The 20,856-nt window shown below is 50.2% G+C and overlaps 1 protein-coding gene and 1 long non-coding RNA gene across 2 annotated transcripts; both read right to left on the bottom strand.

Moving 5' to 3' along the window:
• Positions 1-2,123: 2,123 nt before the first annotated feature.
• Positions 2,124-4,512, bottom strand: LOC139014501 (uncharacterized). The gene is made up of 3 exons (XR_011472236.1): positions 4,451-4,512; positions 3,282-3,391; positions 2,124-2,474 (listed from the first exon to the last, which is right to left on the bottom strand). It is a non-coding gene; the product is annotated as an uncharacterized lncRNA (long non-coding RNA).
• Positions 4,513-4,803: 291 nt separating this feature from the next.
• Positions 4,804-15,453, bottom strand: LOC139014375 (signal-regulatory protein beta-1-like). Its single transcript, XM_070421332.1, has 5 exons — positions 15,390-15,453; positions 13,116-13,427; positions 11,962-12,282; positions 8,617-8,925; positions 4,804-4,868 (listed from the first exon to the last, which is right to left on the bottom strand). The coding sequence occupies exons 1-5, from the start codon at positions 15,451-15,453 to the stop codon at positions 4,804-4,806; spliced, it is 1,071 nt and encodes a 356-aa protein (XP_070277433.1).
• Positions 15,454-20,856: the final 5,403 nt, after the last annotated feature.

Genomic DNA, 20,856 nt, shown 5'->3' with positions numbered 1-20,856 from the left:
ATTATATAATGTTTCTAAGAGGACTTTTTGGTGAAACTTGACAGTCATTCTAAAATGCATTTGGGTCAAGAATAGCCTGACAAGAAAAGGTAGGAAGATTTTCCCAAAAGAGGTCCAACATTATTATAAAGCTTCCCTCATTAAGACAGGGCTATTCTGACAGAGAGACAGACAAGCAGCTCAATGCAACAGAAACCTCACAAAGAAAACCACATCTTTATGGAAACGTGATATATGGCAAAGGTGGCCGCGTCAATCATTGAGCGCTGGGTAAATAATCTTTGTGGAAGAAAAAGAACAAACTGATGGCTGCCAAATGGGACAGGGTCAGGGGGCTGAGTGAAAAGGGTGAAGGGATTAAGACGTACAAATTGGTAGTTACAAAATAGTCATGGGGATGTAAAGTATAGTTTAAGAAATAGAATCCTATATAATAAAGAGCTAATATGCAAATGGTCATCATGCCCTCCCGTCCTGGTGCCCTCGCGCCCTCGCACCCTCGAGCCAGGGCTTGGGGACCTGAGGTTGGGCTGGGGGTCCTGAGGCTGCTCCCCACCCTGACCAGCGCCGGGCTGGGGGATCTGAGGCTGTGCGTCCCCCCCCTCCCCCCCCCCCCAAGCCCTGCAGGGCTTGACGGGGATGGGGCTGGCCGGGTCTGGGTCTCGCATGATTTCGAGGTGTGCATGGGTGGACAGGGACTTGACTCTGGGTCCCACGGAGCACCCCAGACTCTGACAGGAGGGAGATTTTCATATACATTTTACTACTTTTCTCTCATCTCTGACACTTCTATTATAGAGAAAGGGCAAATTGCAATATTAAAATATTTCCTCTAATTAATTCCCTTTTAATGTGCACAAATTTCGTGCCCCAGGCCACTAGTATCGTCAATAACATTGTAATAGCTATGAATGGTGCCAGGTGTGTACTGAATTATTAGAGGGATCACTTTGTAAATTACATAAATGTCTAACTACTATAATGTACACCTGAAACCAATAATGTTTAACATCAAATGTAATTGAGAAAAAGACTTACCACTTCTAAGACACACAGACACACACACCAGAAAAAACATAGCTAGGTCAAAGGCGTACATGCAAAGAGCAAAACTCGATAAAAAACTGAAAACTTTTCTTTATAAAACAAAAGCTCCCAAATGATAACAACACTGCTGCTTGTGGCCCAAACAAGAGGAACCAGAAGGGCTCTGCATATGTGCCAGGGAAGCAAAGACATAATGTTGGTTGCAAAGTTGCACTAGCAAAACCTTAGGTAGAGCTTTACTACCATCTTGAGAAGAATCTATAAATTACAGCATATCTTACAATAGAAAACTGTAGAGCATGGAAAATTAATAAAATGGAGTTACCGATACATATATCAACATTATTAAAACACCAGAACTGTGTGAAGCATAAAGTTCCAGAATGTTGTAAACAGTATAATAGCAGTTACCTAAAATTTAAAACATGCAAAGCAATATTAAATATTGCTTAAGGATTTACATATGCTGGAAACCAAGATCAACAGTAATTAATATAAACGTGAGAAGTCCACTAGATGGCAGTTTGGGCTTTGATATTCACAGGGTGAGTTTGCATTTTATTACCTACTGCTGACTCAATGGCCTAAAGCAAACTCCCCCAAACCCTGATAATCTTACTGTTTACTAAACATTACCATTGATATGTCTGTTTGCATTCCTAAAAGGCAATTGTGCATTCTAGTAAATAAAAGCAGACAGGAACGGAGACTCAGTGGAACTTGACTTCTCCAGTTGAGTTTTCCCCTGGCTTCCCCCCATAATTTCAAAATTAATTTTTCTTGTCTTGTGTGTCAATTTGTGCGTCAGCTCTTTCTCCAAGCCTTTGAACCCGAAAGCCACGCTGGCCTTGGCCTTTCATGTACATATATGTTGTAAAAGTATAAAATCATGCTAGAAAATGATTAACACACAATTTAGGACAGTGTTTTCAAAAGGAACAGAAAACGTAATAGAAATATGTGAATGTTTTGCAAAGAGAGATGGTAGGTCCATGGATACCATTAATATTCTTTATATATTTCAAAATAGTAAAATGTTTATTCAACTTAGTGATTTCAAATATCTGTTTGTTAAAATAAAAGTATACTGGCAGAGCTCTGGATAAAAATAAAATCTGCTCAGAATATTAAGGGTTGTTTATGATGAGGGCAGGTGAAACTTGTTCTCATCGTGTTCCTGGTTCTGGTTTGGGTGGAGGCAGGGCCAGTGTGAAGCTCAATGCATCAAGGTCCAGACATCCCTGAGTCTCTGTGACCAAAGCCCATCCTTGACTCAGCTTTATTACCAGAGAGAGACAACATCAGGAGGGTGTGTGGAGGGAGCTCCTGTGCAGGTGGGGCTGGCAGAGTGAGGAGAGGGGTCTCAGGTAAGGGGCAGGTCCTTGCAGCTTCTTCCCTCCAATTGAGCCCTTTGGTGAAGGCAGGAGCTGCAGGGAAAATCATTCATTCATTCATTTCATAAACATTTATTGAGCATCTGCTAAGTGACAGGCATTCTGGTTGGCCTGAGTTCATGATGTAGATCAGAAATGAAGCCCCTAAACACTACACCCCAACACTTCTTGCTGAGATCTGAACTCTCTTCCATTCCTTGCCTCTAGTCAGCTCCTACAAAGTTCTATATATTAGTTCATCAGTTCTCAACCTGTGGGTCGCAACCCCTTTGGGGGTCAAACAACCCTTTCACAGGGGTCACCTAAGACTATTGGAAAACACATATATAATTACATATTGTTTTTGTGATTAATCACTGTGCTTTAATTATGTTCAATTTGTAACAATGAAATGGGGGGTCACCACAACATGAGGAACTGTATTAAAGGGTCGCGGCATTAGGAAGGTTGAGAACCACTGTATTAGTTGATGTTGCCAATACTTTCTTATTCATTCCAAAGATATATAAAAACCAAAATATATAGTAGTTTATGGTGGGGGGGGACTCTTTGAAGTTTGGGTCTCAAAGCTTTGGCCTTCATCCCACTTGTACACTCTGGGGTCCCAAGGAACTGAATTTGAAAACCTTCAAACACCAGGGCACTACAAAATGCATGAGGGCTAAAAGCTCTTAGAATTCCAAGAGCCGTTTGGAGAAAATAAGTGTTCACAAACTTCTTGAAGCTGGATCACCTTGTGGGGACCATGTGACTTTGTGGGTATGCCCTGGACTCCTCTTGCCAACCCCTGACAATGGCCCTGACCTCCTCCCTCATGACTAAGGCCTCCCCCCAATTTACCTGTTACAGGTTCCAACACCTGTGGATGTAGGTGACTGTGAAACTCGTCACCAGCAGCAGCTTGAGGCCCAGGAGGAAAGCCACAAAGATAAAGGCAGGTGTCTCTGGACCTAAATACCACATGGGCAGAAGGAGACATCAACTGGGGCTCTGTGAGTTTAAATACCTCCTCTGATGTCATGTGGCCAGGAAGTTTCAGAACCACTAATTGCACCCAATTCTATCTGGTTTCAAGCCCATGTTCTTTTCTCTACACTCAGCTTCCGCTTGGAAATAAGTGATGATCTTGATCTTTTAGCCTCACCTTGAATTTAAGTCAACAAATATTGATTTTGAACATCTATCACACAGCCAGCTAATGTGTCAATGTCCAGAGGTAAAAACCTCTGGAAGTATAAAGCTGGGTGTCCTCCAGGCCTGTGGTCATTCAAATTAAACTTTTATACAATCTTAGGAGGTTGCTATCATCAACACCATTTATAGATGAATTATCTGGGGCTCTGAGAGGATAATTGACTCAGTTCCCTGAGTTTACAAAGCTATAATTACTGTAAACTAACCTTCAAAATAATTTTGTTGGAATTCAAGGAGTAATAGTAGCTGACATTTATTGTAGACACATATGTAGAGTTTACATATGTTAATTAACTTAATCCTCATAAGGACTCTATTAGTTAGGAGCCTTCATGTGACCCATCTACACTACATTAGACTCATCTACAGATGAGTATACGGAAGCACAGAGAGGTTAAGTACCTGGACAAGAATATAGTGAAAAAGCCTGCTCTGTCATTAGAGCAGACATCATGGGATTCACAGGGTAAGGCTGGTGGACAAGTCTCTTCATATAACCCAAAGACCCTATTTTAACAAGAGATCATTGCTAAAGACCATCTCAGAATAACTAGTGAGCATCCTAAGATGAGCTCTCTTGGGAATTTTCAAGGAGGTTGAGCTGGGAGACTGTTCTCTCCTCAGAATTGAAAGAACCTTTCATGATAGCCATATCTAAAGGAAGAGGCAGGCCAGAAGCCAGTCTGGTTATCAAGGAATCACAGACTGTTAAGTTGGGCAAGACTTTAACCATTACGCCCCTGCCCTATGCCTTTTGGAACCCACTCAAGAGAGGGAGGTGACCCAGCTGCTCATAGGAGAAGAAGTGAGCTTACCTGGGCTTTCAATGGGCTTGTATGTCCCATGGGCTGCTGGGGACAGTATGAGGTTGGCCCAGATGGGAGGCTGTGCCTCATGCTGTACCTTACAGGTGAATACCCTCTCAGACCCGTGCCCTGATGCATTCACCCATTGCAAGCTTTCCAGGGTATAGGTCCCATCAACATTCTTCTTGGGTGTGGATGGCTCAGCTCCCTTGAATGTATCGCAGTTCTCCAGCCAGGTGAGTTGCACACTTTGTGGATAGAATCCCTGCACGTGGCAAGTAATTGCTACCAAGCCCGAGGACATTGAAGCCTGCGACATTGTCACTGCAGGGGAAACTGACATAGTCAGAGAAAACAGACAATTACTCTAGGAAGTCTACAATGGGAGCCTGAGAGCTCCTTGAGGATGGGGTCATCTTCTTAGGGCCTGTCGAAAAGGAGGATTTAGATATGGGTTAAGAGATGCATGCATAAGGAAATGCATGATGAATGAGTAAGAGTGTGCATGCATGAGGGAATGCATGCTTGGATAGATGAATGGATGGATGCATGGAAGAATGAATGGGAAAAATGAAAGCCATCCTAATCATTCCTCTTTTCCATTTTGGTCATTAAAGATGATACAATGAAGTTTGAATTCCATTTAAGAACCTATGAACCAGTTGACTAATGTATGACTTGGTAATGCTAAGATTTAAAGAGTCATACACTCTGCGCCGAAGCCGGTTTGGCTCAGTGGATAGAGCGTCGGCCTGCGGACTGAAGGGTCCCAGGTTCGATTCCGGTCAAGGGCATGTACCTGGGTTGCGGGCACATCCCCAGTGGGAGATGTGCAGGAGGCAGCTGATCGATGTTTCTAACTCTCTATCTCTCTCCCATCCTCTCTGTAAAAAATCAATAAAATATATTTAAAAAAAAAAAAAAAAAAAGAGTCATACACTCTAAATCTTTATGACTCAAGATACTAAGGTTTTACATAGGCGGGAACATGGGTGTGAAGAGGTTAAGTGACGCGCCTACCACAACTTGCACAAGGTGACGAGTAGCTGGGACTGTCAGAGACAGCATGTTTTACTAGTCTGTAATTCTGACACCCAAACTCTAAGGCTGTAGAATGTAAGATTACTGGCTTCTGAAATTTTGATCTAATGACTTCTAGACTTTTTTCAACCAGATTTTCAGCTGTGTAATAAGATGTATTCATAATGAGAAAAAAATTTAAATACTATAAAACATGAAATACTTCAGGACAATTCATATGAACACACACATAGTATAGTTCTAACACTACACCAAAGGGTGGGAGCTCCAGATTCTGGTCCCTACACTGACACCATAGCCAATGGCCAGACCTTGTGTAAGTCACTTCCCCTCTGTTTTTAAGAATCTTAAATTATAAGTTGTTTAAGGTGGATCAGCTCTCACAGGGCCAGTGAAGACAAACCTCAGTTCTGGGTCTAGAGTCAAGAAATTGTGTTGTGCAATTTGAAGGAACTAAGGGCATCTGAGCCCGAAATAGCCTTTCTTCATACTCAACCCTCCCAGACCTATTAAATTCTATCAATGAGTAGAACAGCCACAGTAAGACATCATCCTCATAGGTCATGATCTATAATCCGTCTTTCCCCTTCAGCACACGAGCAGGAATTCATACCAAGCAAAGAGCAGGATGCTGAGAAGGAGAAACCCAGGATGGTGAAGGGCTGGTAAGTAGGGTGCTACCTACGGAGGACAGTCTAGGCTAAGGTACCACCAAGCAAGTGTCATGGCTCTAGGTGGTGGCAAGGACCAATAAAAGGATGGAGATGCTCAGATGGTCCATTCCAGCCACCAACAAGTTCCCCTGGCTCTCCAGTGTCCATGCAAGTATGGGGAGGATAGAGACCCAGGCACAGAGGCAGTGTGCATGTGTTATCTCATTTAATCCTCACAAAACAAAATGAGATCAACACAGAAAGCTACTTGGTATCAGAAAGCAGAACAAAAAGCCGCTCAGAAGGAACCTATGCAAAATCAGGGCCTGCTTTTATAGAAACTGCCACAAAGGAATTGGTTGAAACTACATCTTGAAAAATATTTCAATAATAAAAACAATTTTGTTAGCTTATGTTTTAAATTAAGTCTGGAATATTATCAAAACCCTACACCAACTCTTAGAAGGAACAACTCTTGGGAGTATAAGGAAGTTGGCATAATTTTTCCCCAGAATCATATACTATAGTCTCAACAAATCCATCATTTTAAATTTCACATTTACAGCACAATCATTAACAGGAAATTTTGAAAAATTATTTGAGTGTTCTATCAATTTTCACAGTGGCCTCTTTTTAATCAAAGTGTCCTCTTTTGAAGTGTCCATAGAATTGTTAGAACCACAGATTTTCCTTCCCCATCTTTAACCACTCAGAGGCTTTGCCCATGATCTCAGAAGTTCCCCACCATTTGCATCAATGTTCTGAAATAACTTTTGCCAGATCTCTGATTTCACTTTGCAATGGATGTGATTCTGTGTGCACGGTATGGTCTGATGTTTGCCACACTTTAATCAAGGCAAGACCCGCCTCCTGGAGCAGAGGGTTTCTGGGCTCGCACAGGCCTCCGCCAACCTGTCTCAGTGCTTGGCAGTGGGGCTGGGTGGTGCCACTTCCCATCTCAAACGCCTCCCTGATTCTCTGCCTCAGGATTCCTGCACATCCACGAAATGCCACCCAGCTCATGCAGGCCCACCCCAGCCTCCCCTCCTTTGTGGGGACAATTCTCAGACATACTCACCATAGTTCCTTAGAGTCCCCAGTGGCGCTGAGCTCAGTCATCCACAGGGACACCCAGTTCAATATCTCCCCTTTTCTTGTGTATCTCTCTCTCCCCATCCCTTATTCTACCTGCATCCAACTCCTGGTTGCAGGTTCTGCTTTCAGAGGAACCCAGATAAAGACACCCACAAAGACACTTCTGTGACAGGAAACCCAACCGGAGATGTATGCCATGTTGAGCAAGAAGGGCTCTTGAGTGGGGCCTGGTTTTGTTAAGTAATCAATTCATTTGTGAAAACTGCATTTTCTATGATTTTTGCTTCTCTACACAATTGTCCTAACTGCAGAGAACTATATAATAAATACTCCGATAAGGAGGACCCCCCGAATGATCAGTTCCCTACGTTACAGGAAAGGTACTGAGGCTGGGAGAATGCAGGTAACTAGCAGGAGATCCCGCAGCTACTGAGCAGCAGAGTCAAGCCAGAGTTCACGTTCAAGGCCCCTCACTCGCCAGCCCTACAAACCCAGGGAGGCTTCACAGCTTTGAACCTCTGTTTCCTTCCGTAACCATGAAGGGGATGAACCGTACCAGGCGGCTGCATACGTTAAATAAGTCACCCACATGGCTGTGCTTTCTGACCATGTGTGCGCTCATCTGAGACGTCAGTATCAATAGTCTGATGCAGAATGATGTGTTTACTTCCATGATGAGAGCGCACAAAATAAAGAGGAAAATATATTGTACACCTTAAAGTCTTACAGACATGTGAGGAATTAATTTCACTGCTGTCTCCCTCGGGCCACTCACTGGCCTTCTCTAAGGCTTTAGAGTTGTCGTTAAGGATGGGCGAGCACTAAGACTCCCTCCAGGCATGACATAGTATGACCTCATGGAATTTACACATCGGTCAAGAATTGATTCAGGCCAGGAAAATCGACCAAAAATATCTGATGAAAAATTAGGCCCTTAAGCCAGATGAAGAAACCCCAGGGAGCCCCAGCAGTGAGTGAGAAGGCTGCCTGCCCCCCACAGCTCACAGCCACACCCGTGTCACAAGACCCTGCCTAACGACGCACCAAGTGCCCCTTCAATTTAGAAGTTTCAAAGCCCTTCGCATCCTCTTCACAGAAATAATAATAAAATTAAATTTATGATTTATTCCTGGAAGGATTTTGACTCCGTTTTACAGATGAGAAAACTGAGTTCTGAGAGGTGATGTGAATAGTAACACTAAGAAAAAGTAACAATGGCCATTTCTGCAAGATTCATATGAGCAAGGCATGTGCTCAGCAGGGATCATTGGGTTGAATCTTTGCCACAAGCAAGGGAGGGATGGGCCACTTTTCAGAAGAGGAAATGGGGCTCAGAGGCATCCACAACCCAACCAGCCCCGCTGGACAGAGAAACAAGCTCCTTACCACGGAGGTACTGGTCCAGGTTGATGGTTTTCTGGAAAGCCAATTTCGACTTGTGCATGATGAGGCAGAAGACTTGGGAGCGCACGTCCCCAGCCTGCAGGGGGACGCGCACGCTGCTGCTCACGTTGTAGGTGTCTCTGCTGGGGTGGACGCTGGTCTGGGGGTTCGGCAGCGTGTGGTTGTTTTTAAGCCAGGCCACCGTGATGTGCTGCGTGTGGAATCCGGAGGACGTGTACTTCAGTAGGATGCTTGTGCCCGGCTCCGATCGCTGAAGGGGGCCTTGCAAGGTGTAAGAGTAGCTGCTCCCGCCTGCAAGGAGACACCCTCACTGTGAGAAGGCATGGAGAGGCCCAAATGCCAGTGAGAACAAATCCTCAGCATCTCTACCCAGAAGTCTCGCTGGCTCCTTGTCCAGAGGGTTAAAGGCTACATTCTAAAAAGAGCTAATTTCTGAAGCTGATACCAGAAGCCAGACGATGAAACCCCAGGCAGCCCCAGCAGGGTGTATGAAGGCTGCCTGCCACCCACAGCTCACAGCCACCCCCATGTCACACGACCCTGCTGATGGGCTCTGCCTACCTCACCAAGTTCTCCCCAAAACCATAGGAGGTGGGAGTTAGGACTCTCCCATTTCACAGATGAGGAAGCTGAGCTCTAGACAGGCTAGGTAACTTGCCCAGGGCCCACAGCTAGGCGCGGGCAGAGCTGAGGTTCTTAGCCAAGCTGTCTGCCTGCAGGGTCTGTACCCATGACCACCGCTCGGCTCTGCCCCCAGCCCCTGGGAAGGAAAGAGCGCCTCACTGCTCAAGACCAGGTCATGTGAAAGCAAGTGGCACAGAGAGGGGCTAGGAGCACAGGCTTTCATGTCATGTTCAACCCAAGTTTGCACTCCCAGGCCCTCCACTAGGTGAACCTGAGCAACTCGACTCTCTAAGCCTCAGTTTCCTCATCTGCAACATGGATGGTTCTTATTTTTCAGAATTAATGAATAAATTAAGTAACTAGTGTAGAATATGTGGCACATATTAACCACTCTCTAAGTGGTCTAGCATCATATACTCACCGTAAGTTGAACATTTTTCGTTTAGCCCTGCTCTGGACTGGGCACCATGGAGAATGCAAAACGGGCATCATAGAGCACCTACTGTGTGCCCCACGGTCAAGCAGGGGTCAGGGAACAAATCTTCAGCAGGCACAACAGTTGTTGAGACAGCCCTGGCCACTGTTGCTCGCAGTGGTTAGAGCGTCGGCCTGCGCACCGAAGGGTCGCAGGTCCCATTTCTGGTCAAGGGCACATACCTGGCTTGCAGGTTCCATCCCCAGCCCCAGTCAGAGTGAATGTAGGAGGCAACCAATAGATGTCTCTCTCTCTCTCTCTCTCTCTCTCTCTCTCTCTCTCTCTCCCTCCCTCCCTCCCTCACTTCCACTCTATCTAAAAAATCAATAAAAATATTCTCAGGGGAGGATTAACAAAAAACAAAGATGAGGAGACTGAGCTGAGTAGGGGCAGTGCCTTGCCTGAGGCAGATGGCCAGTGGCAGCCCTGTCACGTGATACTGATCCATTGGACTCCCACCGAACTCCACACATAGGAGCCAGTGTTAGCTTCAAGGGCTGAAATCCTCGCCATGGAGGAGAGGTGGAAACAGACAACCCCCATCATGGGTTTACAGGAGGCCCCAAAGTTTAAGAGGCAATTGTGAATGTGGGCAGATGCAACCATTCAGGAAGAAATAAATACCAGAAACAGAGTATTTAAGGTTGATTTGAGAAGAGGCGTGAGATAGCGAGGATGTGTGTTCTCAGGCAGGATGGAAGAGAAAACTACAGGAAAAGCACGTTGAGTTTGTGAAGAGACAGCCCTGCCTTCTGATGAAGGCTCTGAGATCCCTGAGACTTGGTTGTCTGTGCCTTTCCCAGCTGTCTTATGTCACAGGCGAGGACACCTGGTGCACAGTGAGTGCTCTGCGGGTACCAGAGTGAACAGGCACAGCTGGCAGTGCAGGAGGGTGAGTGCGGAGGAAGGGTTTTCTGGGCCAGGTGGGGGAGGTGTCGCTGCAAAGGTGTGGCACCCAGTGCCAGTACAGGAGGTTGCCCTTCTCTCCAGACCACAGGGCACTTCCAACAGCTGAATCAAAGGGGTGCTTTCAGGGGGTTCACCTGGCAGCAGTGGGCTAGACACACTGCGTGCAGACAAAGGAGAACAATAGACAGAGGAAAGGACTCAGAGTGAGTCCATAGAGAAGTGAGTCAATGGAGAAGTAATGTAATCTGCTTCTGATGGGAAAGGACCAGTTTGGAGTTTTTCATTCAAATTTGCATGTCCCTCTGGGTGACCGTTTTTCTTATTTCTGTTGGACAAGAAACACTGGGGCGTGTAGAAAATGAATGGTGGAGGGATCATTGCCCCTGAGAATCCTTCCAGCAGGCAGATAGAGGCAAATTCTGTCAGGGAGGGATGGCGCGCAGGGCCTGAGCCCCTGCTGGAAGACGCGCAGTGTCGCCGCCGCACCTAGTCCAGCTTTCTCGGTAGGGACTGGGCTCTAATACGTGCACCAGGCGCAGACCCCACACTTTCCGGAGGGACCGTCTGTCCTTCCCCATCCTCTGTGGTTCTGGAGAGCGGTCAATCCACACTCGGGTTCAGCCAGGGCTGGCCCAGACCTGGCCAATCATAATCCTCCCTTCTCTCCATTCCCTCCCCGTGGCCCAGTCCCTCCGCCCATCTATCCTCCTCTCCAGCCGCTACCAGAAAGCAACGCCCTTCTCTGTCTGAATTGCTGGCCGGCAGCGCCCCCTTGTGGTCAAAGTAATCTGAGCCACCAAGGATGAGATCAATAAGGCGAGAAAGGGTTAGGATGGGAGGGGGAATGGGAGGAGGAAGAAAATGAGAAGGGGAAGGGAGAAAAGGAGAAAATGAGAAGGGGAGCGGGGAGAGGCAGGGAAAGGAGAAAGAAAAGGCGCACCGAGCAGTAGAGAGAATGAGAATCTCGCACCTGCAGCCACCGTCTAATCTCATTAAAACTGACTTCCAGAAACTTCCAGCGGAGCCAGTCTTGATTAAAAGCCCCCCTAGGAGGGACGTTGGCGCCCACAGTTAAATCTCTGCGGTGTCCGCAGTCCAGTGTTACAGCGGAGAACTTCCAGCCTGCAGAGGCCGTGGGGCTGGGAGGGGGAGTCCCACTCCTTCCTCCCAGGACGAGGGTGTGGGGGAGGGAGGGAGGGATGGACGTCAGTGGGGAGTGCCTGAGAGTTTTATCTCCAGCGCAGGGCGTCCTTCCTTCCTTCACGGTCCACCCTGGCCCCGCAGCCATGCTGCCCAGGGCGCTGGGCGGCTATACCCACCTTTCCGCAGCCGGGACGCCTGAGCCCGCAGGGTGATGTTGGCCTGGACCGGGGGCTGCTCGTCCTGGACCACCCAGCAGGCAAACTCGCTCCCGTTGGGCGTGGCCGCTGCCTGCCACGTGTGCTCCATCGAGTAGGTCCCGTCTGCGTTTCTGGTGACCTGGGGGGCCGGCTCGGTGTGGACGGTGTGCCTGTTCTCCATCCAGGTGAGGTGCAGGTGGGAGGGATAGAAGTGGCTGGCGTGGCAAGTGAGATTCACTCTCTGATGATGGAGGGTGCTCGCCTCGGAGGGCTGGGCGGTGATCTTCACGGTGGGAACCACTGGCCGAGGAACAGAGAGAAGGTCTGTTGAAATCACACCTGCGCGCCTGGCCCGCTTGTGAAGGATCCAGCCACAGACTCTCTCACTCTTTCGTCAGTGACTTTTTTTTTTTTAAGAAATGGTTTTCCCCTGTATGCTCAGTGCAAGGCAAATGGAGCCGAATCTTAATAGTCATTAAATATGGGCTAAGGGTACATGGGTGTCTGGGATCTTACATTCTGTGTTTGAAATATTTCAAATCATGAAATTTAATTGTCAGATGTACTCAAACGCAGTGCCCATGAGGAGAGGGACTTAATTTTATTCATTGCTCTATGCTCAGCACCTGGAACAGTGCCTGGCCCGTAGTCGATATTCCTTTGTCGAATGAATAATCAATATTTAAGATTAATAACAGCAATGATATTAACAGAATAAATATGTTTGGAATGGAAAGTTGAGCCAGATAATAATAATAGACATGCACAAACAACCTACTGTGTGCCGGGCACTATTTAGAAGGCACTATTCTAGGTACTTTATGAGGAAATCAGTCATTTGACCCTCACATGAAACCTATGAGGTGGGTCTTCATTTTATTTCCATTCTAGGAGGAAATCAAGTCCCAACGAGGTTAAGGAGTTTCCTCAACATCTCACAAACTGTGAAGTGTGCAGAGGGTTGATCCCAGATGGTCAGCCTCTGGGACCTGTGCCTTTAATGGCTACACTGCCTGGTCAGCTGTGGCCCTGAGGAGCTTCCGTTCCCATGAGTGAACTGGGGCTTCAGGTGAAAGGCTGTGGCCGCCAACATGCCAGGGAAAACGATGCTCCCCGCCCTACTGCCCACTCACCTCGGAGCACTTGGGAGAGGTTCATGGTCCTGTGCAGGGGCGCTGCCAGGTCCCTGTGGGTGACTTTGCAGGTGATCTCTGACGAGACATCTTGGCGCACCAGCGTCAGCCACACCTTGCTGGTGATGGAGTAATTGCCTTTGTCATCAGTCACCAGGCGCTGAGCGGAGGCTGGATGCTCATCCCAGTCCTTCATCCAGGTGACAGTGATGTCCTGGGAGCTGAAGGGGCCGGCGGTGCAGTTGAAAGGCACCGAGTTTCCAGGGGCTGCCCTCTCCGCCGGGCCCGTCAGCGTGATGAACGGCTGCCCAGCTACGAAAAAGAGCACTTGTCTGCACACTGAGGGCGGGACGCAGCCAACACTCAACAGCCTGTCAGAGGCGCCTGTGCTCTCAGGCCCTGTGGACCTACTATGCACTGTGTGTGGTTCCTGCCCCAGGGGGTCATACATACAGATGATAACAAGGAAACAAGCAAATATATAATTGCAACTGGGGCTCAATGACCTAAGGGAAACCCAAAGAGTACAGAGATGGAAAATGCTGGGGGGAATTATTCTAGAAGTTAGAAAAGGATTTCCAGGGAGGTGACATTTTGAACTGAAACTGAGGAACAGATAGGAGCCAGCACAGGGAAATCACATTCTAGAAAGTGGGAAAGCAGGTGAGAATAGCTCGGGCAGGAAGAGCTTGGCGGGCTTGAGAAACTGAGAGGCCTGGGGTCTGCAGCATGTGGGCAAAGCGGTGCAATGAGAAGATCCTATTCTGATGGGAAGCCGGGGGAGGTTGTAAGCAGAGGGGCAGGCGGCCTCACTGACATGCTTTACAGGGGGGTCTGTGTGGAGAATGGGCAGGAGGGTGGCATTGGGAGCAGGGAGGCCAGCGAGGAGGCTGCTGCCAACATCAGGTGAGGTGGTGGTTCCCCAGGCTGGGGTTCTGAGAAACGGAGGTACATCTGGAAGGTAGAGCCCACAGGACTTGGTCATAGACTGGGTGGGAGAGGAGACACAATGAATTATGGGTAAGTGATTCTCGGGGTTCTCTCCTGAGCATCTGGGTGGGTGGTGGTTCTAGTTTTTGAGGAGAAAACTGGACCGAGTTGGAATGGGAGAGGGGTGGTGAGGAATCAAGGTTTCCATTTTGGACATAAGTGTGAAGCCAGGGATCACCACAGGCAAGGATGACAGGCCCTGCTCCCCCTCCAGGATCTCCTGGGCAAACAGTGGAGCTGCCTCAGTGGCGCCCACCCTCTGCTTGCTCGCCCCCAGGGATGGGCGGCTCTCTTCACCGGAGGCAGCTTCCTCCCCCTCACAGAGCAGGACTATGACAAAGCACTTCTACTTCTGACTGAGGCTCTGTCTCCTGGAGTCATCCCAGGACAACTGAGGGCCAGACTCGTCCGCCCCCGCGGCAGACGGCCAGACCTCTCCGAGCCTTCGCTGCATTCCCCGAGCCCCAGCTCTGAGCCAGTATGTCAGCTGCAGACACAGGGGCCACTGGCCAGGTGTGTGTGGAAGGGCGCAAGTAAACCAGTAACGACAACACGGAGTGACAGGTGATGGAAGGCGGCTGCGGGGGCCAGAGAGCATGTCCTCTCAGCAATGAGCTCTGGTACCTTCTGCATAGCGCTCTCTCCCCTGAGCGAGCCCTCAGGATAACTATCACCCATCCGCGCAGCGCCCTGTGGTTTATGAAACACTTTCAGGTGGGTGTGCTCATCGTCATCCACATCCCAACTGAGAAATGCTAGTGTTTCACTTCCCAGAAGAAACAGGCTCAGAGAGGTTTAGTGACGGCTCAAGATCACACAGCCTATTAGTGGCGAAGCAGGGAGGTTAAGCAGGTGCGTCTGACTGTGGGGCCAGCACTCTTCCCACAATGCCAGGGGCTCCATCACTCAGGGGTTCCTCTTTCCCTCTGTCTTTCCCAACCTCAGACTCTCTCTGACCTGGACCAGGTGGCCACCCAGACCAGAGCTGGCATCAGAGAAACTGGGTGGGAGGTGGGCTCCTCCTTCACTCTTTGACGCCCCCCCAGCCCCTCACCTGCCGGTCATATCTTGCTCTTCCTGACCCCAAAGCTCCCATCATCGGTTCCCCACAGGCCCACGGTGAGGAAAGCAAGCAAACAGCACCTGGGAGGCAGGTCCGCAGCTCAGCTAGGTCCTCTGGCCTCAGCCCCTCTGCCCACCCTCACACGCAAGGTGGCTGGATTCGGTACCCCCAAGCACCCCTCCCTGACCTGAGGATTCCTGTGGGCAGTTCTCAGAACTCACCTGCGAGTCCCAGCAGAAGGGTGGGCAGGAGGGAGCCCAGGGCCTGCCCCAGCGTGGCAGTCATGGCGGGAAGCTCACAGCTTCCCTGGTCCGTGCGGGCGCCAACCAGGGAAGTTCTACATGAGCCTGGGAGCCACTGCCTGGTCTCCTGACAGCCTGGGCGGGCCCCCAACTCCCAGACACCCACCCACCTCCAGCCTGAGCAGCTGGGTGAGCCACAGCGAGAGAAGTGGTCGCTGTGGCCCAGGCTTCCTTCCCAACCCCAAACCCTCAGATCTGAGGTCTCCAGCTGGGAGGTGCCTGCTGCCCAGCCTGGGGGCTGCCTGTCTTGTGCGGCCAGCAGAGCGGGCAGGCATGGCTCCCACAGCTCCTGCTGCAAAGCCCCCTCGGGGTGGGGAGCCTCCTCCTGCTGGAGACGCCATGGGGCCTGTCCAGGAATGTCTCTTGAGACACAGAATGGATGGGAAGTGGCCTGGGCAGGACTGGTGAAGTGAGCCTGGACACATTCAACCAAATAGACAAGCATCCAGACTAGACTTGAAAGCCAGCCCTGCCTCTCACCGCCCTGTGCCTGCACAGCGTCGGCAGGACTTGCCCCTGGCCCCGGATTGTCCGCTAGGCCACAAGTTCGGAAAGGCGAACGTTAAGCACAACCATTCCCCCGGCTTCACCCCTTGGTTGCTTCTGACCCCCCTCCCCCATACCCTTCTACTCTGTCTGGCTCCCCAGTGGCTAGCTCGGACATACATACTATTGGTTTTTATCTGCTTTCCCATGAGAAATGATTGGGTATGAGGATTGCTGTCTTTCAAACACTCCAGTAATCAGCACCCAGCACTCAGCACTGTGCTGGACACACTGTAGGTTCTCAATAATAAGGAATGAACCTTTGGGACCAGGTATGGGCTCAGGACTGATTAAGAAGCAGCAAAGTCCAACCTTCATACTGCCCGCCCCCCTCCTTCCCAGCCATCCCATCCCCCACGCTCTGTCCACTCAGCTCATGGCGGGGGGTGGGGGGGGGAAGCAGTGGCCAGCCTGGAGGAGACAGTTCTAGAATCCTCCCCTCCCCTCTCCCCTCACAGCAAAGCACCTGCACCCCAAGAAGAAAACCCCTAGAGGTGAGGGAGCTGCAGGAAGAGGAGGTCGGCTCCCCCTCCACGTGTCTTCTGAGGCAGACAGCGGACTTGCTGCCGTGAGCAGGAGAAACGGGAACTGGAAAGAAAAGGCAGGGCAGAGGGGGTGGGTGGCGGCAGGGGAGCAGCCTGAACTTCCCCCACCCCCATGCAGCATTGCAGGAGGGGGTTTCTCGGAGAGCCCCGTGGAGTGGTGTGGCATCCTGTGGGCAGCCACTCCAGAGTTCCCTAAAGCACGGACCCTGCATGGACTGCAGGGCCCAGCTGTGGAGCTGGATTAGATCATGCATGAGAGCGGCAGCCAGGGCACCCCTACACACATGCGCACACCCACGTGCACACGCACACAGGGATCCCCCAAAGGATCCACACCTGGGACCCAACCTGGAGATAAGAGGAGAAACAAAAGGCCCCTTATCTCCACCCCTGCCAGACCCCTCAGCAGGGACTTGGGGGCGCGCTGGCTGTGGGTGCAGGAGGGTGTGATGTTGGCCCTACACGGCAATGTGGACATTAGCAAACAGCTAGTTCAGGCTGGGCTTTAAGCAGAGCCTAACACAGAATAGTTTTCTCATGAAAGTTTGGTAAAATGATTCACCCGTGCCGCCCATTTGTCAACAGTTGTCGAGCACCTTCCCAAAGTGTCCAGACAGGCAGGCTCTGCCTTCGGAGACAGGGAGGGGCAGGCAGGCGAACCGTGGGGGACCTGAGCTGAGGGCACGCTCCCAGAGGAACAGCACCCGTTCCGGTGGCGCCTGCACCGCGCAGACAGTCGGATGTTTGGGTAAACAAACAAGAAGGATTATGGGTAAGGAAATGGGGGAAGCACTACCAATGAGAAAGCCTTCCCTGTGGCAGTGACTTGACTTGTGCGACTCCGGTCACACCACTTACATAGAAGGGGAGTCAGTGACTCGGGGTGCGGGGTGGGGCTGCCGGGGGAGGTTGTCGCACAAAGAGAAGTGGGGAGACTGGGAGCCTCCAGGTGGTGGTCTGAATGCCAAGGGACCCACAGGGCTCACCCAGGCTGGGCCACATGCCCACTGGGTGAGGCTTGTTTTTCTCTGAGTGGAGCCAAGCCCGTCTTCTTCCTGATTCCAGTGTCAGCAGGAGGCAGATCTCCCCAAGTCTGCAAGTTCAGCCTCATCTGTGCTGGGGGCCTAAGAGCCCTCGTCATGAGCACGGGCCCAGCCCTGACCGAGGGACAGAGGTCCAGGCTCTTCAGGAAACGGACATCGATGGAAACGCAGTTCAGGCTGACAACCCTGCAAGTGCAGACAGTTCAATGACACGGTGGCACCAGCCACGGGCCCTTGGTCAGACCTGGGCCTCAGTTTCCTCATCTGCAGCAAGAGGGGGGTGGCATCTACCTATGACTCTCTGAGTCTTCTGCATACAAGGTCTTAAGTCCGAAGCATAGAAATGGAGCTAAATAAATGCGAGTTTCTATCCTAAGAAGTGCAGCTCCCCACTTCATACTTCTTCTACCTGTTAACTCCTCCAACATGACTTCTCAGGAAGTGGCAGGTGGGGGAGGAGGGAGCTGTCAAGAGCCCTAAATGGCAAATTGCCATGTAAAATCCAACCCCTTGCTACAAGAACCCATTATCAGTCACCCTCACCCCATCTTCTCAGATGGGGCTCACATGCAGCTTGGACAAGCCACTCCTGTCACCCTGCTGCTCCCCTAAAGCTCTGTCTCTTCCTGAGACGGTGACCCAGCTCCTTGTGGGTAGAAACTCCTGCTTGTTCACCTCCTTCATGTCTAAGTCCTCAGTGCCTAGCACAGTACCTGAACCAGAAAAGCCTCTGAGCACATTTGCTGAATGAATTCATTTCATTATCAACTTATTCATTAACAGAGAACACCTGTATGTGCCAGGCACGGTTCAAGTCACTGAGCCACTGAGCAATGAGCAAGACAGGTCCTCACCCTCAATAAAGAGACGTGAGCTACTTACGAGGGAGGCCAGAAAACAAAGAAACATACACTGAGTGGCCAGATTATTATGACCACCCCATCAGTACTTCATTGGGCCACCTTTTGCCTTCAATACTGCGGCAATTCTTCTTGGCACTGACTCCACGAGATGTTGAAAGGTGATGCGAGGAATCTGACACCATGCTTGATGAATAGCACTGTCCAGTTCTGTGAGATTTGATGGTTGTAGAACCAGCTGCCTGATGGCTCTTTTAACTTTGTCCCACAAATGCTCAATTGGATTGAGATCTGGTGATTGTGGGGGCCACCTAAGCAAGGTAAAGTCTCCCTCATGTTCTTGAAACCACTCCTGCACAATATGAGCACCGTAGCATGGTGCATTGTCTTGTTGGAAGAAGCCATCTCCATTGGGATACGCCATCAACATGATAGGATGAACTTGATCAGCAAGGATACTTAGGTATGTTGTGCTATTCAGACGTTGTTCCACACGAATTAAAGGGCCCAAATCATGCCAGGAAAACATGCCCCAAACCATAACACTGCCCCCACCAGCTTGAAGGGTTGTACTCATGCATGTGGGGTGCATGTTTTCATGCTGTTTCCGCCAAATTCTCACTCTGCCATCTGCATGATGCAACTGGAAACGTGATTCATCGGACCACATGGCTTTTTTCCAATGCTCGACTATCCAATCCTTGTGTTCCTGTGCTTGGGTAACTGTCGTGGTAAACAACCTGCTTCCCTATTTATAATGGTCTGGCCCTCTAACAACTTCAGTGCGAAATTATAGATAATTTGCCTACAAATGTCAGGTGGCGATAATAATCTGGCCACTCAGTGTTTATGCAATGTAATTTTCGGGAGGGTTACCTGAGGCAGAGGGGGTTGTCTGGCACAAGGGCTTCAGGAGGACCTGTGGGCAAGGGGCATGTGATCGGAGCCCTGAATGGAAGGGGAGGAATGGGAGATCTGGGGAAGAGTGCTCCAGAGAAGGGATGCAGCAGGCAGGGGAGGTGTGCTCTGGGTGGGCTGAGCAGCAGCAAGGTCACTGTGGGTCAGTATAGGGAGAGGGGGCAGCAACAGGTCATAGGGCCTGATCTTACAAGCCCTGGGGGAAGAGGTCAGGTTGCAATTTGTGTGCAATGCATCAGTAGGCTGAGAACAGCGGTGTGGCAGGATCCAATTGGCAAATTAAAAACTCACATTCTGGTGGCTGGGGATGACTTTGGAGGAGGAACAGGGAGGAGGCAGAGGGAGGAGAGGGGAAGCAAGAGGCCACAGGAGCTGTAGGCAGCTGGACACAGGAGTCTGGAGGTTGGGGGAGAGATGGGGATGGTGGGAAGAGAGACAGACATTTGTAAGTTGTCAGCATGTGAAAGGGTTCAAAAGATTCTTCAAAAGATGAGCCCAGTTCAGGAAAGAATGAAGAGAAAAGAGAGGGAGGGTCCCAGGCCTGGGATGTGATCTGACTCGGACATCAGTTTGCAGGATGACATGGGGACATCTTTCTGGGCCTCAGATTCTATAACTGAACCTACAACTTTATCCCTAAAGACTCTCTTCCTTGAATATTCATGGGCCTGGGTTCACGTCCTACACTTGGGGCCCCAGCCCGGGCCTAGGCCTCGCTCACACAACCTCTGCTGGGCCTGCTTCCTGCAACGTGCCGAGGTGGGCACCATGGGTGTATGATCCCTGCAGTTGCAAAGACTGTCGCTCAGAGGGACTCATGCTTGATTTACTGCTCTGCTGTCACTGTCTGGAAACACTTAATGGTTTTGAACAAGGGGCCATGCATTCTCAGTTTGCACCGGGCACTGCTAATTCTGTGCCGCCACCTGTCCTTGGCCTCCAGGGGTGAGGGAGGCAAACTCCCGCAGAGGCAGCAGGCATGACTGGGCAGCCTGGCGGGGAGGGTGGGCAGGAGGCCCCTCAGGTGGCTGCATGCGAGGGTGGAGGACCCTTGATGGACCCCTCTGTGGCATCTGGGTCCCTGATATCACTAGCACCAGCCTCCCCCCACCCCTCCAGACTCTGATACCCGCCCAGTCCAACAAATTTCTTTGTTTCAGGAGGTGAAGACTTCAGCCACTGTGTGGGTGGGCTGGCTCCAGGGACCCTCCCCCCCATGAAAGCAAACAAGCGCAACAATGGGAGGTGAGGGGTGAAGATCCAGGCCCAGAGAGTGGCTCTATGCACCCAGGTGGGCACGTGTGGGGGCAGGGGAAGAAAGTGAAACAGTGAAGTGAAGGGAGCTTGATAATGTGCACCTAGAGAGATCAGCAAGCCAGAGGGGCCAATGGGGAAGTCACCGGGAGGGTTGTTTCGCTTAAGAGAAAGAAGGACTTTCTAACAATTAGTGCTGTCCAGTAATGAAACCTCTTAT

This window comes from Myotis yumanensis, unplaced genomic scaffold (assembly GCF_028538775.1).
Source record: "Myotis yumanensis isolate MYYU_CA2020_CCGP unplaced genomic scaffold, mMyoYum1.0.hap1 SCAF_7, whole genome shotgun sequence".
In the NCBI taxonomy this organism is placed as follows: Eukaryota; Metazoa; Chordata; class Mammalia; order Chiroptera; family Vespertilionidae; genus Myotis; species Myotis yumanensis.
This window is presented reverse-complemented; position numbering and strand designations above follow the sequence as displayed.

What these genes read in the sequence shown, in the direction of transcription:
- LOC139014375 (XM_070421332.1), bottom strand. Translation starts at nt 15,453, where the DNA reads ATGACTGCCACGCTGGGGCAGGCCCTGGGCTCCCTCCTGCCCACCCTT. An exon ending in CCTCTCCCAAGTGCTCCGAG is followed by an intron (nt 12,283 to 13,115) that starts GTGAGTGGGCAG and finishes TTCCTCGGCCAG; the next exon opens with TGGTTCCCACCGTGAAGATC. An exon ending in CCTGGACCAGTACCTCCGTG is followed by an intron (nt 4,869 to 8,616) that starts GTAAGGAGCTTG and finishes CCTTTTCGACAG; the next exon opens with GCCCTAAGAAGATGACCCCA.